The 22048-nt window shown below is 27.1% G+C and overlaps 2 protein-coding genes across 3 annotated transcripts; one reads left to right on the top strand and one right to left on the bottom strand.

The window, feature by feature from the left end:
- The first annotated feature begins 11030 nt into the window (after positions 1-11030).
- LOC113559202 (eukaryotic initiation factor 4A-III-like) lies at positions 11031-16793 on the top strand. The gene is made up of 10 exons (XM_026964829.1): positions 11031-11351; positions 11439-11641; positions 11942-12074; positions 12145-12278; positions 12350-12438; positions 12501-12639; positions 12709-12824; positions 15877-15984; positions 16392-16519; positions 16656-16793. Exons 1-10 carry the CDS (start codon positions 11222-11224, stop codon positions 16670-16672), a joined length of 1197 nt encoding a protein of 398 aa, XP_026820630.1. The 5' UTR covers positions 11031-11221; the 3' UTR covers positions 16673-16793.
- LOC113559203 (Down syndrome critical region protein 3 homolog) lies at positions 13941-21533 on the bottom strand. Of its 2 annotated transcripts, none has more exons than XM_026964831.1 (7): positions 21264-21533; positions 21055-21198; positions 20762-20992; positions 20533-20688; positions 20300-20396; positions 19681-19806; positions 13941-14068 (listed from the first exon to the last, which is right to left on the bottom strand). In XM_026964831.1, exons 1-7 carry the CDS (start codon positions 21318-21320, stop codon positions 14064-14066), a joined length of 816 nt encoding a protein of 271 aa, XP_026820632.1. In that variant the 5' UTR covers positions 21321-21533; the 3' UTR covers positions 13941-14063. The 2 variants fall into 2 exon arrangements, with proteins under 2 accessions (XP_026820632.1, XP_026820631.1); XM_026964830.1 differs by lacking the exon at positions 13941-14068 and adding an exon at positions 17850-18079.
- Positions 21534-22048: the final 515 nt, after the last annotated feature.

Here is a 22048-nt window from a genome sequence, read left to right as displayed (position 1 = left end):
ATTATAGAATTTGTTATAAAATTGATTATGAACTATAAACATTTCAGTGGTTAATATTATTAAATAATATCTTGATCATATTTATTATCTGTATAAGTTATCACCCTGATTTCATAAAAATATATACTAAGTAATTAACTGATTACTATTGTATATGTTTTAACTTTTAATATGTAAAAAACAACCTATATAATGTTATTTTTATTACATTTTTGACATTGAAAATGCATGGAAAATTTAAAAATATGGCTAGAATAAATTATATAATATTTAATTTATCTTTCCTTTCTTTTTATTGTGTTTCTCCAAATTTTCAATTAAATTTATCTGCGGGTTTTTCTTCATTTTTATTAATTTTATTTTTTTAATATCATTAAAATATTTCTCTTTTTCACTATTAGTTCCTCTTTTAGGTTAACACTCTCTAAAGATTATTGTTGAATGGAACAGGTTAATAACTTAGATACAAATGATACAATAGACATTATAACATTAAATATATTGAATCTAATAAACAATAAAAATGTATGAACAAATGTATATAGACAATGAATCGCATAATTCGACTAACTATGAAAAAATTATATTCATATTATAATATGACTTTGTACTGCCACATCCATAATCAGAATGTGTCATCTAAGCATTAATTGATTACTTACTAATGTATATCTGTGTACTTAAATTACAGTGTATAATAAAAACTAATATATTATACTAAATAATAAATATGCCAGGTGTATTGTTTACAATATTTCAACAGTTATTTATCTTGAACTTCGGATTTGTTATGAACATTATATCAATAAATATGTATTAATTTGAATCATTTAATGAAATTTGAACTTAAAATGTCCTAAAAAAAATGACTCATAATGAACAGAAAACCTTATAAAAAAATGTATGTCTTAGTTATACAAATTTAAAACTGTATATATTTGTAACTAGAAAATAATTTACATATTTTTCGTAATTTTGTAAAAATTAGAACTTCAAATGCTTGTAAAAATAATTATTTCTCAGTGTATCTTTAATATTATTAACTACCTAGCTATAATAACGGGCAACAGCTTAAGAGGAATATTATTATATTATCTAGCTTATTGACAAAGTACCTACCCATTAAATATAAGAAGAATATGGTGGTGAATTAGAAGTATTGGAAGAATATATAAGTGTGAATATACGATGTGACTAGATAATAGGTTTAAATAAGCAATACTGCAATAACATAAAACTAATCTAAATGTTTTGACATTGATTTTAGAATAGACAGATAGGCACCGATTATTCTATAATCAATGATTTTCATAATTTTGCTGTGAATAGTAAAATGTAATGATGTAAATGTGTAAAAGTTTCGTCCCCACAACTCGCAAGTAATATTTATAGAAGGTAATAAAATAACAATTATTAAAATGTAGGCGGAAATAACGTGCTATGTAGCAATTTATAAATTGTACAGTACCTAAAAACGAAAAAATGTATTATACATTTTTTTTCAATACTATTTGGAATGCATGTAGAACGTTATGTCGTTATTACAGTTTGAATATATTCGTTTATATTTTCTATATCTCGGCTACTATTTTATTATTATGTGAATTGTGTTAATGTATGAATTAAACTTAAATCCAAAAAAATTTACCTTCAATTGTTGTTCTCTGTTTAATTATCCAATTTCGTCAAAAATAAACTTCATTGTCAATAAAAAGAATGTGTACTTAATTGTTTTTTAATTTTAAAAAAATAACGAGGAAATATATATATATATTACTTAAGAGGAACACTCAACATTGAGATTAAAATTTTACGAACTAGAACGGTAATTTATAAAATTAATATTCACGTAATATAATGTTCCTAATATTAAATAATAATATATTATGGTACTTTTTTTTTTTTTGATATCGTTCAGTTTGTACTATCAAAATAATTAGACTTATATCACAGAATTACTCTATGCTTTTATATAGATACAGATGGTTGACAAACAGTTCTCAGAATACGTTATCGACAGTGACTGCCTGCTAGCCCATTTCACATGGATGCGTATCGTACGCGCGCGATTTCGGTTACATCACGGGTTTAATTTATTATTATTCTTGCTTTTTCGGAAATTCAGTTTTCTTTATATTTGTCAATATTTACTTAATATTTTTTCGATCCGGAACCCATAAATTTTAATTAACCAATTTATTAGAAATTCGGAACTGACGTAAAAGCTGATATTACGGATCGTAATATAAAAAAATTACATAAAAAATATTTTTTATTTACTCGTAATAATTATTGTTATAAAAAACATTAAGATAAAATAAATATTAAAATATTATCATGGGAGATATTATACCTATTTAAGATATGTTGACCGGTCACCAAACTGTGAAAAATGCCAACATATTATGCAATTATATATGTTCTATTTATGTAAAACGGAATAATATTATTGTTAACATTTTTTGATGAAAATGAATTTGACAAGATTACTAAAAATAGGTACAATAGCAAATGATTCAAAAAGGCTGAATCGCCGAATGGGAAAATAAAAAAGGAATATAACTCAATAATGTTAAAAGTAAAAATATTTAACAATTAAAAAATTCAGTTTAATATATAAGTAACGGATGTAACTCGTTCAGCTTAATATTACAGTAGAGAAAATATTTAATACAATAACTGATAATTGAAAGAACGAAATATAAAATTATTTAAACCATATAAAAAACTAAATCATTATAGTACATGCTCATCTAGCTTACATTATAAGTCAAAAGATAAAAATAATTAAAAAAATTTATATAAAGTGTGAGGTAGTTATTGCAAACCTAATTTCTATCTCATAGGCGCAACTAGAGCTCTATCTATTTCTGGGTATGCTAAATTGATACCAGGGCTTTGCCCCTGTCTGTAGGTTTAATAATATTATACGAGTAATAATATTACGATGGCGCGGCGGCTATAGAAGCTTATGACGTGCGGCGAATTTTGTCGCTCAAATCGGACGGCAACGGCATGTTTGATTTTGTACTTATTATTATTTTATCATTTTAATTTTTTGTATGATGTATCATAGTTTTTTCATTTTTTCATCGTACTCCTGTGCTAAACTACTACAAGCGGCTACTGATTAATAACTCATATCACGAACTAAGATATACTTAGTATATCCATAGATTAAATATAATTACAAATATTTAATCTATGGTATATCTTAGTTCGTGGTTGGAAAATTAATAAAATTATTATTATCGTTCATTTGTTCTTACCGAGAATAGAATAGTCAATTTTATTTAAACATTTCGATTTTTCTATATAGGTAACATTAGTTTTACATAAACAACAAAAAAGATAATGAATTCAATGTTGGTGGGCCTACTGCTGTTAAAGCCTTAAAGCAGTAATTTCAAAAATTGATATCAAATATTTTTAATTTTATTTTGAATTTGAAGTAGGTAATATGAAAACGGTAAAAAAAAATGGCGCATTATTACTTGAGCAGTACAGTATTGACAGTATAGTCATACATGAAAGAGCATATTGTTCTATCCTAGTAAATTTCATTAAATCATTGAATATTGACAAAATAAAGCCAAACAAAAATTAAAATGGTATATTTATTTTCTCTATTTTATTTTTAACCAAGTTCGTGGGTTTTCGTGGATAGCGACATAATAACTAATTATCGTATTTTCTATTTCTATACACCAACTATGTCGTCGGTATTTTTGGGCCAAAACAATGTATCAATATAATATATTAATATGAGTATTGTCTAACTGTTATAGATAGCAGTTTAGCAGTATTTTAAATATTTTGACATATTATGTACTTCATACATTTTTATGTGTAGGGGAACTACAGCTATAGCAATGTTGAAAAAGTGATGTGATTTTGAGGGCTTTTCAGAAATATTAAAATTTGAACTGTTCATCAACGTGTTAGAGAGCTCATAATGGAGCCAAAAATAGAAAAAGAAAACTAGAACTTGAAATTTAGAGGAGTTCAAGCACGATTAATTTAATTAGATTTATCCCGTGCTCAACTCATCACTCTTTAAATTTAATTGGTGTTACTAAATTAAAATAAAAACAATTTTAATTCATGTTTATGTTTTTATATTTTTTAATGATATTATATTATTTTATATCTATTGTAAAGAAATCTTCAATTTTTAAAGCAAATTTTAAAATTAATTGCAATGTTCCTTTACTCATTGCTCATTTATGCTTCATACTAAAACTACCTAATAGATCATAAATGTATATAAGTATAATTTTTGTATGAACACTTTTTTGAATAGAATTACGTTTTTTACCTAATCGTTTTATTTTAACGATGAATGTTAATGGTTTATTTTTAATGTTTATTATTTTATTATAATTAAAAATCATTCGTTGGCACTTACGTTTTACGTATATTATGAGTTTTACTAAACGCAACGATATTTGTAAAATGCTGATTAATTTTACTTTACTGTTTTACGATTTTTACAATAATGTATTATTAACTCATAATTTAATAATAATAATAATATAATAGGGTAAAAATATATTATATTACAATTATATAGGTATTAACAAAATAAATGCAACGTTTTCGGAAAAAAACTAAATCAATCTAATATAAGTATTACTTAGAGCAAAAATAGTAAAATAAATTTCATTAATAGCTATATATAAAAACACTTATCATGAAATTTATACAAAATTATAATAAATAAATTAAAATAAAATATAAATAATATATAATATGTATAAATTGACAGACATGCCTCCGTTCAGAATCGTTAAATTATTAAATTTAAAATTAACACACCCATTACAGTGTCCCACTCGACACTAATATAAAGCAGAGCGGATTTTTTATTTTCAGTTCATACAACTTAATGATCGTGTAAAACAAAACTAATTATTAAAATTAATTCAATGGTATACCATAATATCTTATTATATTCTATAGAATATAATAAGATATTAATAATAAATGGCTTAATGCTAACTCATCCAACTCGCGCTATATAATGAGTAATGACTGGCTGTATAAACTCCTAAATGTCATAACTTATTAAAGGAAAGATAACACGATGACCTCATAAGTTAAGTTATATTTATTATTTAATAATTTATATAAATTGTTAATGATAGACATTGGAGTAGGTACCTATTGGACAGTTATCTCAATAGTCAATACTAATTAGTAGTACCGCCAGTATCTACAATTTGTTTTGCCTCTGCAATGACGAGCCAGATTTTATCATATATTCATATCGGACAGCCAAGTGACTATTTTCATATTAATTTTACATTTTATAGATAGAAGTATAGAGGCTACAGTTTATACAGGAAAGAATATAAGAATACCGATTCTTATGTGCGATTCATAATGTCGCACAAGCTGCGGCGTTGCATAGGCATATATTTAGCTATCCATATACCCGTATAATAACATTGCGAATTCGTAACGATATTATAATAAACTATGAAAATAATTTTAATAATAATTAAAAATTTGTTTAATTATGAATTTTTTAATGTATAATATATTAATATATTATATACTAAAATATTATATGCCTATTTATTTTGTAAATATATTTATACTAATAGTACAGTACTATAAATGCCGCCGCTCCCCACTGGTTATTATATAATGATATTGGTTTGTACATTTTAAAGAATATAAGTACAAAGATAAATGAGAAATTGCAAAGCATGCAAAATAATTTTTGATTTAAAATAATAGAATAACAATATATTTAATGTTTAATGTAGTTGGATAAACTTATGCCTAGCTACATAATATTAAAAATAGTGGCAATAATAGTATTTTTAAAATGGCGAAGATTATAAAAGTTATGTGGGTTAATTTTAAATTTAATACAAAAATGAATGAATACATAATCTGGTCCAGATTGTGCGAAACATGTTCTTAATTTAGGAATAGGTATTTAAATTAGTATTGAGCTTACAACGAGTAGAATAGGAATGATTTGGTAGTAGCATTTTAGATCTATACTTAAATAATAAAGTACAAACATAATATAATAAATGAAAATGAAGCAAAGACGTAATGTTTAATATTTTTAATCCTCTGTATAGTGAACATGTAACGAAATAGCGAATATTCTTGGTTCATTGTAGATATTTAATTAATGAGTTTAATGTGGTATCCATTTTATTGATATGTGCTTGATACAAAATATATTACCTATCGGCTATTGCATGTATATTCGTTCATCGTACTTAAAATTAACATTAAAATAATATACAATAATTATCGTCGGTCGTTGGATTAGGTTTTCTCTGAAAACTAATAAATTTATAAATACTTAGCAACTATGTAAAAGACGTCAACATGGTACAAAAATAGTTTAAAGATAAACATTATAAAGTTTTAAATAGCTGAAGTGTGATATTTTATTTTCTTGGTGGAATAAGTTTGGTCAGTTTGGAATTTGGAAATATATCATATTTTATGATAAATATTATTATTGAAAGTAAACACTACACTCAATGTTTCAGTAAAATTAGTTGCCAGTAGCATAAATATGGGATGGCAAGCCACGGGGCCCTTGACTCTTGTAAATACAATTTGTATTATAAAAAAGCGTGGGCAAGTGGGTATTGTTCTGCTGTATAGTGTATAGTAGAGATAGGGAGTAGGTCACTATTTGAATGCAATGACAGGTATCATTGTATACAAAAAACGATTCTGAACAGAGATGATTTGTCAGACTAGAATAATTAGTAGAATATAATATTATATTATTACCTATATTTAAATTGTAATATATTGTAATTTTACGTGATTTCGTAAAAAATTAAATTTCATACGCTCACAAAATGTTTTCTATATTGAAGCTGGAGTTCTTTTTTACAGTTATTTGAAGGAAAACTTATGGAAAACCTTTTATTGAGTTTTTTAACTTAAGGTATAAATCACAAAAATGTTATGAATTTTCAACTTCAAAATTCCTTGCTAATTTTTGCGATTTGGATATATTTTGTAAACATTTGAACTTTAAATGCTTATAAACAAAAATTGTGACTAACGATTTTTGATTTTTTTTTTTTTACTATGATAAGTACAACTTATAATAAAATTTAATACAAGGTTTATTATAAGTTGTACTTATCATAGTAAAAAAAAAATTTAGAAAAATCGAGGTTAGGTTAAACCTAGCTTTAAAAGTCAAAATATTTTGAAAATTTAATCGTAAATATATAACCATAATATAAACATTTTGTAAAATTTCAAGTATTCACAATGATTCATTTTTGAGTTACAGCGAAATAAAAAAATCGATTTTGTTGAAAACTGATTATGAGTAAAAATTCCCGTTTTTTTGACCCCCCTCCCTAAATACCAACTAGATTAATTTTGCTTTTCAAAAAGGGGCTGAAGTAAAAAATCAAAGCATTATTTCTACTCCAAAACGTGATGACGACACAAAAATAAAAAAAAACATACATCATTGTAAAATCAATACATTCCTCACTCCGTTCAGAATCTAAAATGATAAACAAACATTTGAATTTCATTTTAAAATTCACGAGACAGTTTAGGTTAGTAGTACTTAGAAAAAAGTTCAAAACAGCCAAAACATACCTATTATATTATTAGAAAACAGACAAATGGACACTAAAGAACTGATAAAAACATTTTCTGAGGTGGAAGCTAGAAAAAAAACTTTGAATAGCTACTTTGTAGTTTTGTACATATAACATAAACAAACTATATTTATAATAAGTAATGACTGTTTTTTTTTTAAATTTTGGTATTATAAATATATGGGGGGCCAACACTTAAAACTGCCTCGGGGACCCAAATTTAGAGTTACGCCACTGTTAATTGCATAAGATATCACACACTGTAATTTAAATATATACGTATAGTTATAACTTTATAAGTTTATAAAGCCGTAAGAGAAGTATAAATGCTGAGATGACACATTCAATCTCGGGTGTGGCAGATCATATTATAGCTTTAGTATTATTATGATTATGGTAGTCGAGAAAGGCAACTCATGGCTACTACGTTAGTGCGGTATAATAATATTATTATTATTATTATTATGATAATTATTCGAAGTACTAAAATTTATTTATTAATTTAACTTAAACGTGTCTGAATTACTTTATTAATCTATTTCACTCAACAAATATATTTTAAGTTCCTGATTTTTTTTCTTGTTAGCTTGAGCGCCAATAGGTACCAATAGTGTCTGGAGCAAAAGATACCCACTTGTTTAGTTAATTTACCCATGGCCAATGGCCATAGTGCTATAATCGTTAAGAGATGTTAGATACAGCTGTATTTACGGTAATAGTCGTATAGTCGTACATTAGCTGATATATTGTTGACACAAAGTAAGAAGCTGATATAGTTTATATAGTTCATGCGATTTGGATATTTATCGATTATCATTGGGTATTAATGTTAAATTTCGATTATTATTTGAATACCTATTATTATTGTTTAATATAGTACTAATTTAACCTGTAGTTTTAAAACTTATCTATTCGGCCATTCGGATACTCATCTATATATTTCAATATTCCACTATTCCGTGCTACATTACCACTCAGGGTTAAAAAAACATTTAAAAAATACCCTTTAATGAATCCTTAAAAATTAAAATAGTCAATTAGCGTCCCTCTATCACTCATCAAACATTAATTGTATTATAATTATTATTTTTATTAATATATAGATTAAGCCTTCCTTATGGAATATCTTTTTTTAAAACTTATTAGTTTTTATTCATACTTATGTAGTGTCTTACGCTGAGGACGATGATGCTATCTAAATATGAGGGGCCAAGGGATCATGAATATTTTCAGTTTTGCAATTTTGCAGTCTAAAACAATTGACCCAATTTTTTTTAATGCCATTGTTTTTAATTTCGAAAAATTGTTGATTTTCATCAAAAAAAGTCTTTAAAAAAATTATCCTGCAGACGAGTAGAAAAATCCATAGATAATTTTAATTTAAAATTTATCAAAATTATTGTTTTGAATACACGTTTTATATTGATGTTTAAAACGTATGTTTTCCGACATGTAATTGGGGCCCGTTTAAATTTGCATGAAAAAATCTTATTATGATTATTACAACAATTGGATGTTATCGACTACGAAAGTATAAATAATACTTTATACATACAAATTGTAATTATCTTAGAATGGATATTAGATCCAAGAAAATGTATAACTTATTACTACTACTTTAGTAATTATATATTTATATATCACTGATTAGTAAGTGTTATAATTCCGTGGTACAATTAGAGACTTTTATTATAAGAGTTATTTTTACATTTAGTGAAGTGGAAAATAAACACAACAAACTGATATCTGTAAATTATTGTTGTAACTGTTGTAATTATAAACATGGAACTATTATAATATAACTTATAAGTTGACTCTTTACTAAATATTAATTACGAGTCTTTCTACAACAATCATTGAGCCAGCGTTGTTATTTTTTTTAAATTAAAATCATGCCACATAAAAAGTAAAAGCGATTTTCAAAATGGAAATAAAAAGTTAAAAACAATTTGGAATTGAAAAAAAACTCAAGGTACTTTTGATAAATGTATTCTACCCAGAACAAATCGTAAATGTACCTAAAATGTAATAGCAATGTTTAAGTATATAAACATAACGATACTATTAAATACCTACAATAAAATAAATGTAAAAAACCAAAATATATTATATGTTTATTGTTGTTTCTCTGATTCTCTCTACCATTATACAGTATTTTAAGTTTTATTATTGAATTGAAAAGTGTGTTACCTACTTAGTACTTAATAAGAATAAGATGAATAACGAAAAAAAAATCTAAATAATTTGAACTATGAACAAAGTATATAATTTATTGAAAAATAACATAAAGAACCATGAACATTATGATAATTAAAGATAATTCAAAATATAAATTATTATCATTAAAACAATAAACAGTCAAGTAAAAACTATAGTAGTTACAATTAACTTTTCAACTACTAATAGTAAAAGTCTGTATTTTATTATATATTTATATTTCATTAATTATTTTCTATTATATTTATATTTATATTTAAATATTGTATTCTAGCTATAGTTTGTGACGAAAAGAAAAATTTTAAATAATTTTTATTCGTACATGTGTTGTTAAGAAAGGGCCTAAAACTATTGTAGGCATCCCCCGAAATTCAAGTCTGCGAACGCCTATGCTACTACTTACTAGTACTACTCCATACCGACCATACCATTGTATTTGTATACCCACCCATCTAATGACGAGTCGAAAACTGCCTTTCTCGCCGCTACTGCTGGCGCTTATTTCGAGAACATATCTCTGACAGACTGGGTGCCCGTTTATTACGGCTTTCAAACACCAGATTACGACAATTACGTCCCATAGCCGTTTCCATGTAGATACATATAACCTTTAGTCTTTACCTATGACAGTACGTCAGCACATACTCGTCTACCGTCTGCGACTCCAAGTGGTCGTTCAACACGGCTTTCCACCGACTTCCGTCCTCGCGGCTCGTGGACGTGTTTGGAAGTCGGAGTAAGTCGTCATCTATTTTATAATACGCTGTCCATGTAATCACGGGCCTCAGGCAACTGTCACCGTAACGTACTAACGTCGACCGTCGCGAAAATGATAGTTTATAAAAGTAATGAAAACATTATTAATTTTTAATTAAATCAAAAGAAGCTGACTACCATATTTCCCCTGCACACATACAACAATGGCGGTCAGTCGACAATTTACTACGCAAACGCAATATTAATCGAATAGAGTGAAGTGCTGACACCTTCGCAGTCACTCGCTCACGATCTCAGTTGTGTACTCCAGTGAGCGAGCGAGTGATGCGCAAGCGTCCGACGTGTATTTCATTCTCCATGGCCGCACTACCTACCGTCGCTTATTATTCCATGTCCACGACTAGCCAATGGTGTGCCGTGTACGTAAATCAATCATCACTGTTTGGCGTTTGCTGTTTACGTCTCGACACTCGTGTCGACTGATTAATATTCGCACACTTCGAATACTGTTTAAGAACATTATGGTTGAAATGTTCGATATCGCATAATCATAAGCATTTGTTCCCCGTGTGTTGTGACGTCACAGGCATAGTCTTCTGTCATTGCTCATTTATCGGAAAGCGAATTTATCGTACGGTTTTCGTTTTTTATCGTCGTATTTGCACGCTCGCATAATGACCGTCCGAAGTAAGGAAATTGATTTAAAGCACGTAGAGTTCGATACCAGTGATGGCGTCGAGGTATTGTCTACGTTCGACGACATGAACCTCCGGGAAGACCTCGTTCGCGGTATATACGCGTACGGTAAGTCTCGTATCATTGAACACCGCCACTGTGCACCGATTGGGACGCACCATACAGAAATATAAATGCACTTTTTTTTTTGTTTAGGATTTGAACGGCCTTCGGCCGTCCAACAGCGTGCCATTATGCCGATAGTCAAAGGACGCGACGTTATAGCCCAAGCCCAGTCGGGTACTGGCAAGACAGCTACAATTTCAATCGCTATGTTGCAATCCATTGACATTGAGCTCAGAGACACGCAAGTATTATGTCTTTCGCCAACTCGTGAGTTGGCAATACAAACTCGAAAGGTATGCAATATTTAAATGCACCATGTTTTTCTACCAATTAGTTATGACCTTATTGTGTAATACTAATACCCATAGTAGTAATATGAAATGCAAATAAGTTCTAAATAGCTGCTTTGATACATTTTATAGTGATAATTTAATTGGTTCAGAAATGTAAAAATAAAAATTATTATTAATAACATCAAAATAGGTACTGTGTTTTCAAATAATTAAAACATTATTAATACATTTTAGTTTCAATTGAGTATAGTTTAGTATAGAATTTAAATTATTTATTAATTAAGTTAAATTATTATTTAGGTAGTTTTAGCATTAGGAGATTATTTAAACGTTCAATGTCATGCTTGTATTGGTGGTACCAATCTCGGTGAAGATTTGAGAAAATTAGATTTCGGTCAACACATTGTTTCTGGAACTCCTGGACGTGTGTTTGGTTTGTATAATATTGTAGTTATTAAAAAAAAAAAAAAAAACATATTAATGAACTATAATTGTTTGTATAGATATGATAAGACGTAAAGCATTGCGTACACGTAACATTAAAATGTTAGTGTTAGATGAAGCAGATGAAATGCTGAATCAAGGATTCAAAAAACAAATATATGATGTATATCGCTTTTTGCCACCTGCTACTCAGGTATGATTAAACTTGACAATATTTTTGTTTTAGTCGTTCGAATAATATTTTAATTTTTTTAATTTTCTTAGGTTATCTTAGTATCTGCCACATTGCCACATGAAATATTAGAAATTACCAATAAGTTCATGACCAATCCTTTTAGGATAATAGTTAAACGGTTTGTGTTAACGTATATTTTTAAAATAATAAGTCAAACATAACTATTAATTATATTTTTAGTGATGAATTGACTCTTGAAGATATAAAACAATTCTTTGTAGCAGTTGAACATGAGGAATGGAAATTTGATACATTGTGTGACTTGTATGATACTCTAACAATAACTAAAGCAATCATTTTTTGTTGTACAAAAAGAAAGGTTTGTGATTAAATGTAAAATAAATGAAAATAATTACTAACCTATACCACATTATAATTGTCTATTTAGGTGGACTGGCTTACTGAAAAGATGAGGGAAGCTAACTTCACAGTCAGTTCGATGCATGGAGATATGCCACAAAAAGAGAGAGATGTTATAATGAAGGAATTTCATGCTGGACAAACGTAAGTGTTTCCTAGCAATTACATTATTAGACTTATTAGAGAATGTCAACTTACAAATCGACAAGAAATTATGCTTTATAATAGGATAATTTTGGCGGTCTACAAATTGTTGTATAATATTATTTGTGTTTAAATATAATATGTCATAAATATATATTATTCTTATAATGTCATGAATTACACTGTAATGGCCCATAACAGTAACAGTAGTAATTTCATTATATTTTATTTATTAACGCAATTGTTCTGAAATTACCCCTGAAATTACTTTTTATAAACTATTTTCATGTAGTAATTTTGATGTTCTTAAAATATTTTTTGATTCTATATTCATGACAAAATGTAATATAATATATAATATAATAATATACTATAATAGTCGAGAAAAAATTAAATATAAATTAAATTTATTTTCTATTCCAAAAGTTTTAGATGGTAATCATCAATATAATTAACTGTTATTAATAAAAATAAAAAAAACAAAATAAAATTAAAGATCCCAAGTGGCCTGGTATTTAGAAAATTAAAAGTTTTGTATTCAATAATAAAATTTAATTAAGATTTATGAGTTAACTATCTATAGGTAGTCTAAAATAATAATTAATATTATTACTGATATACTTACCTATGTCTCTATGTGACAATTTTATTCACCAATCTGCAGTATAATATCATTAATATCTATACGTCTTGTATATGTTAAAAGTGGGTTGGGTACATGTCTTCAAATGACAAGTGTAAGATAAATTATTTGTTCAAATAGATATAATATGTTCAAAAATTTGAATGAATGAATGAAATAATATATTAAATATTATTACTTTATTTTTAAGCGTACATTTTTACAACGTACCCGATTAGCAACCAACGAAAGAACACAGATAATGTTCTTACCTAAAAGTTTGATATTAGGTCAAATCATTCTAATATCAAAACTAAAAGCACACTATTGAAACTGCCAATTGATGAACAAAAATTTACAATGTTTACGTATATGTATATAATAAAGATAATAGATAGTAGATAGCATGATATTACTTATAGGGTATTAGTTATGACAACTATAGCTATAGTGATGTGGTATATACAACAAAATGTGATTGTAGTCTGTACTGAAGTTTAGTTTGTGGCGAATTCAATAAGTTTTATGTAATTTGTCTTTCTATTTTAATAAAATGTGTTCTATAGAAGTTGTAAAAAGTATACACGTAGGGAAAGTATTACAATCTTGCAAAATATTCAAGCTGAAACAGAAACACAGATTGAAATGTTAGTATCCGGTCATCAAACAAAGAAGAATTGGAGTTTTTAAAAGCAATTGCATATCATTTAAGTTTTTAATTAATGATTTATAACTGCGTGGGTATATTTTTACAAATATATTTTTTCCCATTAATTTTTAGAATATTAGATAGCTTTTTAATTTAAATAAATAATTTTCGTTCATACGGCTTTTCAAACATATATCTATTTGAACAAATAATTTTTCAATTACATTACTATTCGAACAAATAACATTTTTAACACTCGTCATTCGAAAATATGACCCGCTCCCATTTAAGGTTTAACAACAAAATGTATTGATTTATTTATGTTTATATAGGTATAACATTGTAATATCATTATGTTTTATTAGTTGTTACAACTTAGTCGTTAGGGTTTGTAGATATTGTAATTATTTAATTTCTTACATCTATTATGTTTTTACTATATGCTGTCAAACCTCAGATGTTCTAACAGTTGAAGACGATATGTTATTCTATTTAATTAGAATTGTTTCTTAATTACCCAGAAATAGTTTCTACTACCGTGTAAATAATACAAATATTTGAAAAAATATATAAAATTTAAATGCATTCCTTATTCATTTTCATAACTTATTTTTTTTTCTCTTGGCTTAATATAGACCATTCAGGTCCTTCGCCGCAACCATCACTTCCCTCCATCTGTCTCTATCTGTAGCTAGCTCTTCACTGTTCAGGATTCCCATCATATCCAAGTTTTTATGAACTCAGTCTATCTATCTTTGTCTAGTACGGCCGAGTGGTCTTTTGCTCTTCGGCTTCTAGCAGGTGACTTGACCGATTTTCTGTTCTCGACCTTGCCATACATGCCCTGTCCAGCTTATCCTTTTGCTTTTCATATTATATATGAATCCTCTAACATGCTTATTACCTCTTCATTGTTTCTTCGCTCATATTCTCTCATGTTTTGGTTTCTTCTGGAGCCAAAAATTTGTCGTAACTCCTTTCTCTCAAATTTTGCTAGGTTATGTTTGTCTGTTTTGGTTGTGGCCCAGGTTTCGGGTTTATAAAATCGGGCATATCATTACTTTGTATAAAGTTAGTTTAGATTTGATTGAAACTAGTTTAGATTTTAATATTGTCTTTAATCCAAAGAAGCACTTGTTAGCTGAGTTTATTCCGTTTTGTATTTTCTTGTGGTTATTGCCCAACACGCTCAATTCCACTCCTAGATACTTGAATTTTTCGACCAACTCGAACTCCATATCTCTTACTATCAAATTATTGATAATTGATATTTCATAACTTACAAGTAAAATTATTTTTTCCTATAGCTATTTTAATTGTAAAAGCAATGTACTTGTATTTTAGATATAGGCTGTTGAACAATGTGATTTATGACGTTATATAAAGCGGCATATATATTTTTAAACATAAAATATTTTGTACAATTCTTTGATCATTAAAATTATTTTTTTTTAAAGTACTATATTTTCAAACAATAAAATTATAATTTTTATTACATTGTGTATAATTATTGTATGTATTACATAGTATCTATGGTATTTAATATTTATGTTTGTGTACTTTAAATTATTTAAAACTACAATTTCTAATTAAATTACTCATAATATTATAAGTAAGTAAGGTCCTCTTTTAGTGATAAATAAAAACAATTCATTTCCTTAACGGAATTTTGCTTACTTTTGCAAGACCACCTAATATGTTTAAAATAAATATCTTATATCAAATTATTAGATATGAATGATACAATTTCTTTAATATATATATATTTTAAATATTTACAGAAGAGTCTTAATCACTACAGACATTTTGGCTCGTGGTATTGATGTTCAAGAAGTTTCATTGGTCATAAATTATGATTTACCCATCAATCGTGAACTTTATTTACATAGGTAAATTATTTGTATTAAGTACAGTAAGATAAACATGGATTGTTTCTGTTGTTGTTGTCACATTAGTTAAAAAATCATTGATTATTGAAAAAAGCAATTACATTTTCAACAAAATTTCAGTCTTGCTTATTTATTTTTCTGCTAACTCAAGGTTAATGGTCTTCAACCGGTGGGTCACGACCTAATTTTGGGTCAAGTAAGCTTTAAAAGTAGGTTGTGGCAGAACTTCTCTTTCAAAAATAAAAAGATCATAAAACTATAATAAATTATAAGTTATATATATAAAAAAAAAAATGGTGTTGCAAGTAAAAATGGTTAAAATATAAGTAAAAACCACTGCTTTAAAGTCAGTCTAGGCTATACTTATTAGTGTTTATTCAATTTACTTATATATATATTATATATAGAATTGGCCGTTCTGGAAGATTTGGTCGCAAAGGTGTGGCAATTAATTTTGTAAAGATGGAAGATGTTAAAATCTTACGTGATATTGAACAGTATTATTCAACACAGATAGATGAAATGCCAATGAATGGTGAGTATAATAAATGCCATCAATACTAAAGGTTTAGTATGTGTTTATTTTGAATTCCATTTTGTATTTGCAATGAATATGCACCTGTCTTTACATAATGTAAACATTTTAATAACACCTATTTTATTATTTTCAGTGGCTGACTTGATTTGAATGTGCAAAACCCAGACTATTTTATAACATTACTTAATTTTTTTTTTAAATTATTACTATCGCCTAATACGTAATGATACATTTTTCAGTAATGAAAAATAGTTAACAAGACAACATTTATTAATTTATTATTATTTTTTAATTACATTGAATTAAAATTAATGTACGTGTATAATACAAAATACATATTAATTTTAAAACCATAATTTATAATAAATTATAACAGTTATTTTTATTTATAATCATACAATTTAAGTTAATAATTATAAAATGTAAGCCTATTGATCAAGTATGTATGTACTCTGTATATTGTTCATATACAATTATGTTTATTAATAAAATTATACTAAATAATGTAACCAGTAAAGCAAAATATATTTTAAGAAAATAAATATATGTTTTAGAATTTCGTTATTTAATTATAACATTGGTTATAATATTACACATAATGAGTATAACAAATATGTCCATTGCAACAATAAGAAATTATGATTATAATTTTATAATCTGAATAAAAAATGGCTTATAGCAGTAGTTCTCAACCATTTTAGCGGCAAACACCACCAATTTTGTGAAAACATTTTGAGGCCCATTAATAACATATCTATATACTACTCTAATAAGAAAATGTGCCGTAACTCGATAAAAATTAAAAAATGAGGATCTGATAGGTTAATTAGTTATACATAATGTTTATAGAAAAAGAAAACCTGAAATTACACTGATTAGGTTATAAACTCAATTATCTTTCTTTGAAAACGCCATAGATTACAAAAAAAAGAAGTACTAAGTAAGAATGCCGCATCTTATACTTGCTAAGCATAAATGCCATAAATATGTTTATAGAAAATGTGTTTGCGCATAACACTTCTGTCTTTTAGACAATTCATTTTCTAATTTATTTTTAAGCAATAATGCCATACAATTTTCTTACAGCATTTATCCTTGAAAATAACTTTTATGCATATAATAATCGAATAATACTTTTAAATTGTTATTGCATTCCTCGTTAAAAAAAACTATAAAGGTTGATATATTTTAAACTAAATTAAATAAACTAATAAATAATAAATGAATAATAAAATATATTATATAATATTATTTTAACTAGAAATATAGACATTAGAAATGTGAATACTATTTTATGGTCCACTGTTCAGTCCCACACTACCCCTATCCCACAGGCTGGCTTATGGGATTACGGTTTAGGGTTCTTTTTATCATCTATACTCTACAGGCAATTATTTTTTATATATAAACAATAGTATTTGAAAACATATATTTTAAATTTTATTTTTAAAAAACTATACAAATAACAATTTTTAGTTCATCTATAGAGAGTGATTGGAAAATTTTCAGTCACTAAATGTTCGTCAACAAAAATAACTGAAATGTTGACTTCAAACTCTGAAAAAAAACTTAAAATTAAAAACAAAATCATAATATATTTATATTGATAAATAGACATTTTACTAAAAACAAGATTGAATGTATGAAATCAATCAGTAAATAGAGTCAAAATTATCTATACAAACGAAAATCATTAAAGAACGGATATGTTTATGCACTAAATACCTTAAAAGTAGGATTTTAGAAATATTATTAAAAGCTACAAAATATGTATTTTTTTTTTATATTTACACTTCTATTTAAATTCATGCAGTCTATATTAGTTGTAGTTCATTTTAAACTTTATAATCTCCAAAGTGATAAATAATAACAAAAATTGATTGTAAATAATTCTATTATTTAATTGTGGAATGTTGATAAAGTCTACTTTGAAACAGGCTAAATTTCAATTATATGCTAAGAAGTTGAGACGTGAGATTTCTAAGATAACTAGTTTTTAATCTAACGTCATTTTAATATTTAAAAATATTGTATGGTGTGACAACATGTTTTTATATTTAATTAATAACAAGCATGTTAAGGTCAGGACGAATATTGTGAACATTGTATTATTTAATTTAAACATTAGTATGTTCATATATAACAAGTATGTTTACACGTTGCATACTTCTTGGAAAAATCGAAACCCATAGACCCGCAGATAAGGATACAAATCAACAAGAATACTATTAGATATTAGAGACATTGAAAAGCTGGTCGAAACACTATTCATGGTCTTGTTTATAAGTATTTTGGAGTTAAGTCCTAACACCACATACTCACCAAACAGCCTATCTTTTACAAATATTGTATTTTTGTACTTGAGTTTAAATTAAATAAAGATTTTTTTACTTGAATAATTATGTATTAATTCCTATATTGATGTATGAATCGATCAAATCGTAACGTAACATACAAAATAATTAAAATAAAAATAAATTTTTTTTAAAAAAGAATGATTTAAATTGTACATATTTCTTATTAGGTTTCAAATAGTTTAATGATAACTATGTAGAACTCATTATATCATCATTCAAAAATACAATTCAATAAAGGCATATTTAAAAATTAATTTTATGGAGGAGTTTAACAGGTGCTAAAGATTTTATTGTGCTAAAATTATCATTTTTTTAATTTGAATAAAATAATTATTTTTATTATATTTGTAATGTGTAAAACAAATATATGTGGGTACTATGTCCTCTTAAATGATTATTGATTGTTTACTAACTTGGCATTATAATTTTTATTACAATTAACAAATTTTTTAATAAAATATAGATAATAGTTTTCAATGAAGAATCGTTATTAATTATTATTTATTATGCGAATGTTTATTATGTTTACCATGAAATGTGAGCTACAGATTTCTGTAATAAACATATTTATCTAGTTACACAGTATACGGAAATCTTTGTAACAAATTTAGTACTAATTCTAGTTTTTTCATTGTTATGTATCATAAAAAAATATATTATTAAATTTCTAATAAAAATATGTTGGTCATTCTATAATCTGTAACACCTAGATTATCCTTCACTTTAAATATGCCTACGAGTATATAAACAGTAATAAATAGTTTAAATTCATGTAAAAATCGTTATTTGATAAAGATTTACCTATTTTGAAATTTGTTGTTTTTGTGGTGGAACAAGAAAACAATCTTGGAAAAATCATGTAAATTGGAATTGAAATACCCGTTGATACATTTCCTTCAGCAATTTGAATGTTTTGAATTTCAGTGGCTATAGAATTTTTTCATAATGAATTAATACAATTTTAATATTTTTTATAAGAGGTTAGGTACTTACATGTGTTGTCTCCATCATAGAAACCACATACCATACCAAAACATATGTTTAGCAGTTTCAATTTTGTATATTTAGCTTGAATATTAAGAGTGAAATAATCTATTATTATACTTAAAAGTAGGAACATTATTCGTGCTTTCTCAACAGTTTTTACAATTCTTTATTTTTTAAGTGAATTATGAGTATTTTTAAATAATAATTTATATAATTATCTCATTTAAAAATTAAAGTATTGTAGAAAACTGATGAGAAAACATGTATTATGTTCTTACCTTTAACTTTGATAATAGGTTAATTCACTCTTCTATTAAAGCTAACAACACAAAATCAGTTCTACTGAATGCAAATTTACTATCGTTATAGGTTTCTATGACTGAGATAATACATGAAAATGTAGCGTTCACTTAAGTGAAAATAAAAAAATTACCATCTTTTGAGAAACCTTCGGCACAACCACAAGTCTCAACGCGCACCAATTGTACATCAATTGATTTAATGGGGATATCAGAATGTTCAATTTTCACCTAGAAATTGTAATACAAATATTTAAATTAACTATTAAGAGCTATTCTTGCAATGTCCAGTTAAGTTTTTAAACAGTTAACCGGAAATTATAAGAATGGTCCCAAGTAATCAAAAACAGTACACATCATATCTCACTTCTCCTGTAAATGGCTGCATAATTGAACAGATAACCGAATCAATTGAACCGACGATATGAAACTTTGGTATATTGGAACTATCATTAACGTTTGCCAAAGTATTATGATTTATCACAAACTTGTCCACTTTAGATGACAGCACATTTAAACATGGCTATAAAACCGTAAAAAATAAAAACACTCACTTATTGAGGAATGGTTTTTAGCATTCACCAATGTTTACCTACAGTGTTTTCGACGACAAATTCAAGCGTTTTGTGAATGTCCTTATTTAGAAAATTCCTCTTGATAACAGCTTTCAGCAGATACTGGACGTTAATGAAGACACCATGATAGGACTCGTACAGAACTTTGTTCAGGAGAGGCGTGACGGGCGCTTCAAATGGTATTTCAGTGGTACCGCCCAGTAACCGGCCGGCGCGGGCTATTTCCAACGAGCACATCATCAATTGCACCGGCTAAAAATTTAAAGACAATTTTTAGCAACATCAATGTGATACGGCCACGCATACGTATGTACCTTCACAGAATTGTAGAAAGCGTCGAAAGCACCTACGTTTTGAGTGCTGATCTGCAGGTCGACTGTGCCCTCAATGGTCATGGAGACGCCTTCGTGTTTGACTTCCGTTGGGGTGTCGATGATCACCACACCGGCAATCGTGTCCTGTGAATAGTTTTACCGATTACGATATTATTGACAGCCATGTACGAGAGTAAGCGCATACTTACGCCTTCGCGATACACCTTGTTGGACCGCTTCAGTTGTATATCCAAGTTTAACGCCATCGTTGTTGCGAGTACTTCAGTGAAGCAAAACCGTAGGCAACGACGACGATACCCGTCGTACAGTAACGCGATGTGATTCTGATGGCACGACCGTCGAATGTGTAAAATATGTTTACATTTAAATAATTATGTACTACCCAACACGGCTGTTGTAGTGTAGTACAACTGTAAATTAAATTATTATTATTTTAATAAATGTTGTGTAATCATTATCATTCGTTATTATGTACGGTCATTTTTCAAAATGTTGTTATCATAATGTTGGTGATTAGTGATAACGTCTGTTTGATACTGATGGCAGTGTGATAACGACGCCTTTTACCCACGGTTGTTCTAAAATATACAACAAATCTCAATACAAGTAAAACATTACAATTTTCCAGAATTGTTAAAAAACTAGATTAATACATAATTTCCACAGTTATTGTTTACAAAACTTCCCACAAAAAATTGAATAATGAAAAACTTCTCTACTGTTGACTACAAGTGTCTACAAGTCTACAACTAGTACAACTATAATAAATATACAATATTGTGTACGTACCTTGACGAATGATGATGATATTGAAGTAAGTTGGTACAAGAAGTTATTATTGACTATTGTAATAGGTACATCAATTTAATACTTATGTAAGCATGCTATAGAGATATATTTAATGTGCATTTAATATGATACACAAAAGAGTGAAATGCATTGATTAGGCACATGATCATTATTGTTAAGTGCA

This window comes from Rhopalosiphum maidis, chromosome 3 (genome assembly GCF_003676215.2).
Source record: "Rhopalosiphum maidis isolate BTI-1 chromosome 3, ASM367621v3, whole genome shotgun sequence".
In the NCBI taxonomy this organism is placed as follows: domain Eukaryota; kingdom Metazoa; phylum Arthropoda; class Insecta; order Hemiptera; family Aphididae; genus Rhopalosiphum; species Rhopalosiphum maidis.
Note: the sequence above shows the minus strand (reverse complement) of the source record. Positions and strands in the feature narration are given on the sequence as shown.